The sequence below is a fragment of the Pygoscelis adeliae genome, unplaced genomic scaffold, assembly GCF_000699105.1.
Source record: "Pygoscelis adeliae isolate BGI_AS28 unplaced genomic scaffold, ASM69910v1 Scaffold8, whole genome shotgun sequence".
Classification (NCBI taxonomy): Eukaryota; Metazoa; Chordata; class Aves; order Sphenisciformes; family Spheniscidae; genus Pygoscelis; species Pygoscelis adeliae.
In genome coordinates, this window is record NW_008825260.1 from 262,211 (window position 1) to 272,880 (window position 10,670).

The following is a 10,670-nucleotide window of genomic DNA, read 5'->3' on the forward strand; positions in this document are numbered from 1 at the left end:
TCTTCCGATTCTCTTCCCCCATCCCACCGGGAGGGAGTGAGCGAGCAGCTGTGTGGTGCTTAGTTGCTGGCTGGGGTTAAACCATGACAAGTTGACATCTCCAATCAAAAGACATTTTTAGAACTGAGCTTTCTGGCTCAAGACAACAATCAATAACAACTTCATTATACATAAAAACATTTGTGCAATGGGCTCAAATTAAAACCTAGGAAATTCCATCCGAACACAAGAAGAACACACATCCTACATAATCTTCATGATCACTCAGAAACTTGTGGATGATATCCTTTTTAACATCTGCCAGTAAAAATGGAAAACATGAGCAACTTGTGCTTTTTAGATTAAGCAGGTGGTATATGCAGAAATATATTAACAGTGATAAGTCAGGTTAGTATTATGTCTGTTATAATCCAAGAGCTCTCAGGCAGTTTGAAATGACTAATGGACTAATAATTCTAGAAGTAATTAAGCCTCGTAAAAGTAATTTGCTTACTATATCTTCATTTTTACTTGCAAGGAGATAGAAAATTATGTGTATTTATTAAAGAAAAAAAAGAGTTAACATCCAGTTATCTCTCATGAATATCTTAAAGGCACTTTTACATGAGTTTATATGAACGTATTTTTCATTTTCTTAATTTAGCTGTGAATGAAAAGCTCTTTCCTCTTTTTTCCTTTTATCTTCTAAGAAGTCAGTTTTGTTTTGGAATTTAACACTTTTGTTATAACCTCACCACTATTAATGCATTCAATAGTCAGTTCCAAGACAAAATGCAGGAAAAACAAGCAGGAACATAGAAGGGGAATACCAAGAGAGATGTAGTCAACAGTTAAATGCTGTGCTGCATTCATGCTTTAAAATTAAGTTGCCCATATATTGCGTAGTGAATATAATTCTTTCCATTCAACAGATGGAAAAACTGAGACTTAGAGGTGAAATAATCCATTTCAATTTATCAGGCAAGCTAGTAACAGAAACAGAAATAAAATTCAAATCTACCTGTCCCTGATTGTATGTAGGCTTAGAGTAGGATAGCTTAAGTTTAGCATGATAATGGCGAGTTGCCCTATCCAGTCCATAAGAGATGTTGAGGAGAGGGGTGTGATGAGTGCTGTTTAAGCAGAAGGCACCTGTTTGCTGAGGGTTTACATGTGTGTGCCCTGGTAGGATGATCTGACTTTGTTTCATTTTCTGAAAAAGGACCCTGAGATGTTGCTGCTAACTGCCAGGAATATTTAGCTGGAGTGGAGTGGCTTTGGCAGAACAGAAATGTAACATGGCATGAGTGTAAAGAAGGAAGAGAGTCACCATAGAAGGTAGTCAGTGAACCAGAAAAGAGCTCTTTTAGATAGCAAAATATGTGGTCACCACTGTCCCCGTGTTTGAGATACTGGTGACTTTGCATATGTAAGAATAATCTGAAATCTGCAAAGCACCAATTTCACGTCGATCATGCAGGCCCTCAGCATTATTATTAATCTCTCTCTGAGTGGCTTCAGTTCAAGGTTATTATTGATCACTAGTGCCCGTGGAATTGAAGGGCAGTATTTATAAAGATGGAAATGAGATACAGAACTCCAAAAGTTTAGCAGTATAGTCTCAGAATTCATGGTACAGATCAGGAAATCTGTATTTTCATGGTGGCTCTAGAAATGTAATGTTGTAAATATGGATCTGTGCATAATCTTTCCATGATCATATTGGGAGTTTATTTTTTTGGATGATGTGAACAGGATATGGGTACTTGGAAACAGTGATGGATGAATGACCTTTAATTTCTCACCTGATTAGAAAACTGTTTTGGGGAAATATAGTATGAATGGTTTACTTGAGGCTGTACTCTACAGGCAGAGTCAGAGCTATAGAGAAGTGTGTGAAATAAAAATGATACAGTAGTTTAATTCAGGGAAAATATTTACCATTTATTTTCCTTGTAGTAAAATTTAAAATAGTAAGAAAACTTAAAAAGAACCATCTTGTCTTTAAAATGAATTTATGAATAATTTTTGAAATATGTATTTATATATATACACAGGAGTAAGGTAAGGGAATGTACAATGAAAACATTCAGTCATATCTCTTTCTTGTAATGAGACATGAGTGTGGAGTAGAGAGATTATGAAGTAGATACTATAATGTCCTTAAAAGTCAGTCTGCTCTTGGATTGACAGCCAACGCAAGTTTGTATGCTTATTCCATGATAATTAATTACATGTAATTTTTGAAGCACATATACTCACTGGGCAAATAGAAGATCTCAATCAACATATTTAAAATTATAATTTGTAATTAAGTTACAACTTGGTTTTACATTCGTAGGTGTAAGTCACAACCACTTGCCAACTTTTGCTCTCAAAATACCTTTTACGTTATTACTGATGGAGATCCTGAGAGCACAATTTAATGTATGACTTCCATAGGAGAGTTGCTGTAATCCGTGTTGGGTTGATGTGTGTACCCGTGCAAGGACATTTTACTTCCCCTGTACGAAGGAAGCTGTTTCAAATTTATTTTTATATAACTTGTAACAGTAGCATGGAAAGCAAATTATTTTTCTTATATCTGTGCAGTGCGCTGGGTTAAAACTAAAGCTCTGGTCACTCTACTCAATGTTTAGATCAAGCTAATCTGAATTTTGCCAAAGATTTTTGGTTTGGAGTTTGTCAGATGCAGGTTTTGTGGACGCAGTAATTTACATGGGTGTGGTATAATGTCCTTGGCGGTTCGCTTGGCACTCTTCTGTCACAGTTATTCCTTTTCTCCTCAGGGGTAAGGCGAGAAGGTTATTTTCTGGGCTGGCCCCAGCATATAAGCTGTTAGCTGGACAACTGTGATGTAAATTTAGTGCATAAAAGAGCAAGGTACAAAATAAATTCGTTGAGATAGAGTATTTAATGAATTACTGTTTCCGTTCTATAGCAACTCACAAAAAGGTTTTTACATATGGTGCAACAAATTCAGTTGTGCTTAAAGAATATTTTTGTAGAGTAAATATTTGCTTGGCGCCATCTTTGTATGGCAGTGACCCAACAGGTGCTTCAGTATGGATTTTGGCTTAGAGAGATTTGTGTATATTGGCATGTTGTATAACGTTGCACATTCCTAGATCAGATACATTTGTGCTTGAAGAGTACAATTTCTGAAGCTTTTTCACTGTCCTTTTGCCTTATTAGTTTCAAATCACCATCTCTGTAATCACAAAAATGTATTAAAATAGATACTATATTCCTCCTTCTTTTATTCTCCACAGCAATGGAGTTTCATGAAAACCTGCACAATATAGGAGCAAGAGAAGGCTTAAAAGAAAGAAAACTGCAAAAATCAGTAGAAAGTTTTACGTGGAACATTACAATTTTAAAGGTAATGTGTCTTCCTTTGGTTAGTTACTGTATTTTTCCATTCACAACTGACATTATAATATTCTTACTGGTCATTATTTTGTGTCACAGTTCAACTGGATTTATTCACTTTTATAACCATATTCAGTTTAGTTTATATAACTTGAAAACACAGCAGACTCTCAATGTGAATTTTTCTTACTTTCTGTTGTTGTGCGGGGGTGTTTCATTTAGTTTGTCTGACATTTTCTTACAACCTTTTAATGTTAACAGGATCCACTGTAATCTTCAATCCATGGGTGAAACAATGAGTATTGATTTCTGTGAGGTGATTCGGGCTGGGAGGAAGCTATGCCACTGTTTAAACCCTGCTTCGTGATTTGAAGGGGAGCAAGAGTGTTAAGGTTAATGCAGTTATTGAAAAACAAAAGGGAAGCTTTTGCTACTGCAGTCAGTGATGAATGGTGATTAATGATACACACAAATTGTATCAGTAATCCAGACTGGAGTAAGTTGAGTGTGTATGAGCTGGAGATTCTCTTTCCATTTTGTCAAGTGCATTTGCTTACGTTTTGACACGCCGCTAAGTGATGAAGTATAAAAAAGCTTTCAGCCAGAGACCCTCAGGAAACTAGAATGTGGAACAGTTCAGGTTTCTTGTCACTGGTCTTTCATCTCAGCAGAGTATATAAAAATTTATAGAGGTAGCAAAACAGCCCCCCTTAATTTATTCCCTTGACACTATCCTTCTGGCGCAAATTATTCAAGTTTTGTGTTTACATCCACTAATGAGTTCTTCTCTCCCACTCGTTTAAACTACAAAGTCTGTGTTAATTATAAAGAAAATTATTTTCTCCCACATATTTTTTTATTTTTAGTTCTTATTGAAAATAGAATTCCCTATCACCTCTTCTTACAGTGAGCTACTACAGAAAAGCAGTAATACATGTATATTTCTCCAGCTTTCCATTTGGTTTCAACTGTTAAGCTTTTGACGGTGTTGCTTGGTGCTCCGGTCTGCCTTGTGTTACACTGCACAAGTCCAGTGCAGAGGAGAATCAAAAAGAGGTTAAAATTGCTACAGCGTGTACAGTTAATACATTCTGAAAATATGTGTGCAGGTTCTGCTTATACGTAAAAGGACCACACTATCACTTTTCCTTTATTAGTGTATGGGATGTGTCAAGTACCATTCCTGTGCTACCTAGGGGACAGAGAGGAGGAGAGTCAGTTCAGTGGGTTTGGGCAAATGTCAAGGAAATAAATTCTTATCCCTTCTTTATTTTTCCGTCAAAGGTATTAGATATCAGCTTGGATAGGCAAATCTATTTTAATGCTGCCTGAAACAGCAGTACCTTTGCTTCCTCTCTGCTTTCCATTCAGAACATAAGGGTTGGTGGGGGGGAGGTTTGCAGCTGATGAGCGACTGAAATGTGAAGTCGTGATTTCTGCGTAAGCCAGGAATCAGAGAACCCGCATGGTAGATCTGGCTCTTCAGAGCACTGAAGGCGTTTGGTGCATATCCTTAGGATTAACGTAATTATGAAGTTAGAAGGCCTTTGTTTTGAAGAGATTATTGAGAAAATCTCTTCAACGTTGACTTGTTTTTTTTCTACTCGAAGATTAAGGTCCTTTCTGTAGGAAGGTACAATTTGTCCCATAATTAATACTTTATCAGGAAAACTGGTGAGACATCTAATCAGCCTGTTGTTGAAACTTTAACAGGAGGTGTTACAGAAAGTTCTGGTATGTTGTTACATCTTAAAAGTTATTTACAAGTATTGCAGTTCACATAGGCATCTAAGAGTGCTGTTATTCACATTTAGATGTACAGAAAGTTAGAGGTTGTGATTTGTTTGAGGTAACACATTGAGCTTTTTCACTCCAGACTTGTAACTATAGGCTGTAACCATAAGTTGTCTTGCATTACATCATTAAATAGAAAAAGTTTATCAGTTTCTAAGACACTACTCTTCCTGTCTGGGGAAAAAAGACCTACAATCATAATTTTTATGTAATGCTATGTTTATCCATTTCCATTTTTCCAGTTCTCTAAAAAATATGTGAGGACAGGGATGGAAAGTGAATGCCCACATTTTTTAGAGTAAAAATTGATTGTGAGAATGACAATCTGAGCCGCTTCAAGAAGAATTTCTTTTATTGTTGAATTCCCTGCCTACATCAAATTGACTTTCCTCTTAAACAGCACAAAAATAAAATCCTGTCTATTCAGTGGCCCCAAATTTTGCTGTTCAACAAGCAAGACAGTTCAGCCACCAACACACCGAAGGCAGTGCCATGCTTAGATGGATTTAACTTTTTATTCTTCTTGTAATTAGGAACACTATTTTACATGGTCTCTTGGCTATGATTTAGGAATTGCTATGTGGCTCTGAACAGCATTACTAAATAATTCTGCATGAGTGCCATCTTCAGCTCCTCACAGAGGAATCGCAGAATGCTCACGTGGTGTGGCTGATGTATTTTCCAAACCAATTAAGCTGCATTTTACCCTCAAGGTACATATTGATCTTTTTTTTTCAATTGGGACATTTTGACTACAGTTGATGCAATGGAAACTTCGATAAAATAACAAAATTGACAGCTGAATTCTAGGGGAATTCTTTGTTTAGAACATCTGACGTAGCTATTAAATATCTATATGTGTGTGTGCGCACACACGCATTACAGTTACTATTTTAAAGGATTTTATTTTTCCTAATTTGAAGCCATGTGGCCAAACTTATTATTGGTATAGTATGTTTGAGTTCAGCTGAAATATCTCTATTCAATTTGTGTGTGTATATGCACACATTCCCGTTCTTATGCACCCCATATATGCACATACAGATATTTGTTTAACCTCAGAACATCACTTAGAGTAAATTTAGTCTGCTTTAGTGAACTTCGTTGCCTGAGAGATTTAGAGATTGTACAGTATTAGAATATTCCTCTCTTTCAAATAGGCAGTTTGCAATATCATTTGCTTGTAATTTATTTGTTATACTCAGACTGATAGCACTCATATTTTCTAAATATAGATAATCACATTTCCTGCCAGAAAGAGTACACAGTTGAAGAAAGAAAATCACTTTAAGTACTGTTGCAACAGACTCCTACAAACAACATAATGTAACAATTTACGGACTTTCCTGGCATAGCAAAAATCCTATATAGGCTCAGAGTTCGAGATGCCCGTAGGAAGAGCATAACAGCATCTTTAAATTAGTCTTTGCAACAAAGAGCTGTTCTAAACACATAGGGAGAGTTCAATGGAAGTGCTCAGAATGAAGGTGGGATTCCTAACTCCAGCATTTGTTAGATGCTTCTTGGCTATGAGTTTTTAGACATGTCACGTTAGACAACATGAATTACTTTCTCTTGAAAAAAATCCCAGGGCATGCAGTTCGTGGCATCTGTTATCTTTGTAATGACACTGGTACTGCACCTACATTATTTTTATAAATGTGTTTATAAATAGAACACTCAAGGCACTTACAGGGGTGCAAATTTTTAAATATTTTTTTTTTTTTAAAAAATCATCTGAATTTTATAGACCAAATCTACAAGTGGATTCAGGCAGCACTGTTGTCACCATGGGGCATTTGTAAAGCCTCTGATAGCTGCTGCCTAGTCCTGTAGATACCCAGAAACATCCCAGTTCAATTTAAGTATCTAAAATTACTAGTCTTTTGATGTTGCTGGACTGATGGGATTTTGGCTCCTAATTAAACCCATATTTAGAAGTTAAGAAGTTAAGTCCTTTATGTCCTGATTCTGTAAATGCACCCAGAGCACGTCAGCTGGGCATGGAGCACTGCAGTATGTCCCATTGTACCTGGCAGCCACTGCTCAGAGAAACGCTTTGAGAAAGGGATACTGGCTTCTTACTTTTGCTGATATGAGCTTTGGGTCCCAGAAGCTGAGCTAAAGCCCAGTCATTACTGATACAGTTTCTTGGGATTTTTTGGGGGGGAAAGGGTGCTTATGCAGTTATTTCAGATGTTATCTGTACAGTTTTACTTTCATGTTCACACACTCACTGAAGAACCTGTTAACCAAAAGTTGTGAGTGAATACATACCAAATTATAAAGGTAGCTGTGCTGAGACATTCTAGTTGATGCTATATCCAATTGACTCTGAAATGATACCTCATTTCATAGGTCTGAGAACTGATAGGAACCATTTTGGTTTTGTTTTTAATTACCTTTCAGGAGCTATGATGTAAAAACACTGCCTCTTAGCCAAAAGCATCAAAACAAACAGAAGGTTTTTAATGTCGATTTTAAAAAAAACCAAAACAGAGTAGTTGATGCAGGCATATTGGGACAGAGAGGTATGAAGGATATTGAATTGGGTTTCCACATTAATTCACATCCTTTATCGTTGCCGTTTATTAAAAGCTTATGAATGAATGTCAATTTTGCTCTTTGATGTTCTTTAAGGTCTTTTTCATGTCTGCCTACAAAACAGCTTGATGCTTGATTCATTTTCTGAAGCTTGTAAACATCAATATGTGAAATAGGTATTAAAGTTACATAGTGCTCAGTTCTGTTAGTGAATTTTAACCATGGTGAAGGAAAGGGAGCAGCAATTGCCATCTGCTGCTGTGAGGACAGTGATCTTGCAGTGCTCTGCACTTGTGATGTGCAAGGCCTGTATTGGTCCTGTTCCTAGATGGCAATTATCACAAAATGCCTGTTAACCACAGTCCTGGGAGTAAATTTGAGTTTTGTGGTGTGTTTGCTAGACTACACTAAAGGACTGAATTCATTTACACTTACCTGAGGTGAAAGGCTGACAGACCCAGCCCTACCATATAGTGAGAAACATTATATGGGTTTGGTTCTGCAACTGCTCCAGATTCCGGCATTGAGTTGTCTCTGTGGACCAGCTTTGTCTCTTTGAATGTAGGGGTTTTTGTACTTCCTCATGATAAATCTGCTTGACTAGGATTTGAGCTGTTGGTAGGTTTCTTGTATTGGCTTTACAGTATGCATTTTAAGAGCAAGTAGCGTACGGCCATTTGGGGCTGGTAAGAAGGTGAAAGGCCTCCGAGTAGCCCATAGGTGTGAGAGATTCCTGTGTTCCAGCTTGTAGTCAACTGACTGTACTATTAATTTACTTATTAAATCACCAGCACAGGATCTTACGCAGCTACAGAATGCATAGAATATAAAGAATTGAAACTGAATCTTGAGAGCCCTTGGTCAAGAGACATGTGATACATAACTAGAAGGAAGGTCTTTGAGTTCTTTTAATTGAGTGTGGGGGGGCAATTTTTTCAGATCTGGATGACTTTTTTACTTTCTGCCTTTCAGATGCATTGTATTACTGTTCAACAGTGTTCACTGTGACTACAACTTGAATTTTTAAGATGCATACTGCTTTTTTTCCCCAGCATATGGCTTCATGATGGTACATCAACAGAGCTAGGCACTTTACATCAGTTGCACAGACCTCTCTCACTTGAGCTTGTGCCGTATTTGGTAGCAGTGGTTGGCTCTTGTTTTGTCTTTGGATCAAGACATGCCAGCAGATAATGACAACACAGTTGGTTTCACAAACATTTTTCTGAGTTCAGTGGCATTCAGAAATCAATTGCTTCATTCCAAGTGTTGGAGAAGAGAGTATCTAATGTACACAGATTCTTTTTTCTGTTTCACCCTGGTCTAAACTTGATCCCACTTGGCCAAATGTGTTTAGTCTGAACCCCTGTTGTCTGCAATAATCCAGCCCCTTATCACAGATCCTGTCTTGTCTACAAAGTTCATCTTCCCTGATCAGTCTTGTCCAGACACTCCCAGTTCCCTTCTGAAAATTCAGCCATTCCCGCTAACCCCTGGCTTCCTCCTTCCCCTTTCTCCTCCATCTAGTATTCTGCTCCTACTTGGTCCTAGTTTTCTCTTCTGGCAGGTTTTCCCATTGCTTTCCAGTTCATATTGCCCCCTCTTTGCCTCCTCTAGAGATCCTTCCCCATGAGTCTTAATTTTAGTTTTCTCATCACCTTACCTGATTTTGTTATATTCTGCACTCTTGTCCCTGCTCTGCATTTTTGTTTGTTTTTCTCCCTCACCAGCTTTTAGTCTCATTACCAAGCTCTCTCACTCTTTTGGAGTTGTTAGTCCTTCTACTTGTCTGTCATTTTCAGGCTTCTTTCAACATGGTAGATTTTGTCAATCTGTTTTCTTTCTGTATTCCAATCCCAAATGTTGCCTCAGTCTTTCCCTTTCTCCACTCACCTGTCTGGTCCAAATTAAGTGTTGCCACACTGTGTTCTTTTTTTTGACTATTTCACAATCTCCTCTTTCAGTAATATCTAGTCTCTGCTTTGTATAGTACAGTCCAACTTCCCTTTCTGCAGTCCTAGACTTCTTGCCAGGTCAGTCTCGGGGATCGCTCTTGCCCCCTCCTTTTCTCCATCCGCCTCCTCACCAGAGTCCCTGTCCCAGGCTCTTCCTTCCCCTCCTCCAGTCTGGCTTTTGGACTGCCTGCATTGGCAACCAAATGTTGGTGGTAAGACAACTTGGAGAAGCCATACAGGAAACCCCCAACTTTTTCTTCTAACGCATATTCATTATTGTGTGGGAATGGAATATGCATTGTCTTGCCACATTGCTGGAGCTGTCAAGAGATGAAGAATGATCGAGAATGAAATCCTGCGTGATTGTACTAACCACGTTCAAAATCTGATTTTTGTTTATTAAAAGCTCATAACTTGGATCCACTACTCTGGGTCCCTGAAGTTATTTGAATTACAAGTCCCTACCCCAAGTGGGAGTGGGGAGGGAAGGATGGAAGATTGTTTAAAAAATTCCGACAGCATTTTCCTGTCTTTATTCTCAGAACTGAATGAACCATATGGATGAGGTTAAAGAATAATATTAAACAGTAATAATATTAAAGTTTGCCAGTGGCAAAAATCCTACATAGAGAGTATCAGTAGAAATAGTTAAAGTTTGGCAACCATATAAGCAACTGAAAGCAATCTTTTTTAAATGAGAAGTTTGGGGCAACCTTATTAATAGACTATTGCTAGCAGCTCTGCCTATAATAAACAACTTGATTAAAGTTCCAGAACTATATTCTACTAATCCATGTAAAATGGAACTTGGGCTAGAAACAGATGCACTCCAGATATGACTCATCTAGTCTGCTGGAGTGTTTTAAATTAGCTTTTAGTTGTTTGTCGGTTTGGAAAAAAGTATGTGATTTAAAAAAAAAAAGTAGCCCTGGTTTTCTGTAGAAGAAAATATTAATGAGGCTTCTGCTGTGATTAGTGAACTTCTAGATTTTTTCCTGTCTGGTAATCAGAAAAAAACACTTTGGA

The 10,670-nt window shown here is 37.6% G+C and overlaps 1 protein-coding gene across 1 annotated transcript in view; it reads left to right on the top strand.

The window, feature by feature from the left end:
- The window catches only part of PLCL2 (phospholipase C-like 2), a 105,026-nt gene that overhangs the window by 91,681 nt on the left and 2,675 nt on the right, over window positions 1-10,670 (top strand). Inside the window, exon 5 of the mRNA XM_009329506.1 lies at window positions 3,252-3,361. Coding sequence (XP_009327781.1) covers window positions 3,252-3,361 — 110 coding nt within the window. The remainder of the gene's footprint in view (window positions 1-3,251; window positions 3,362-10,670) is intronic.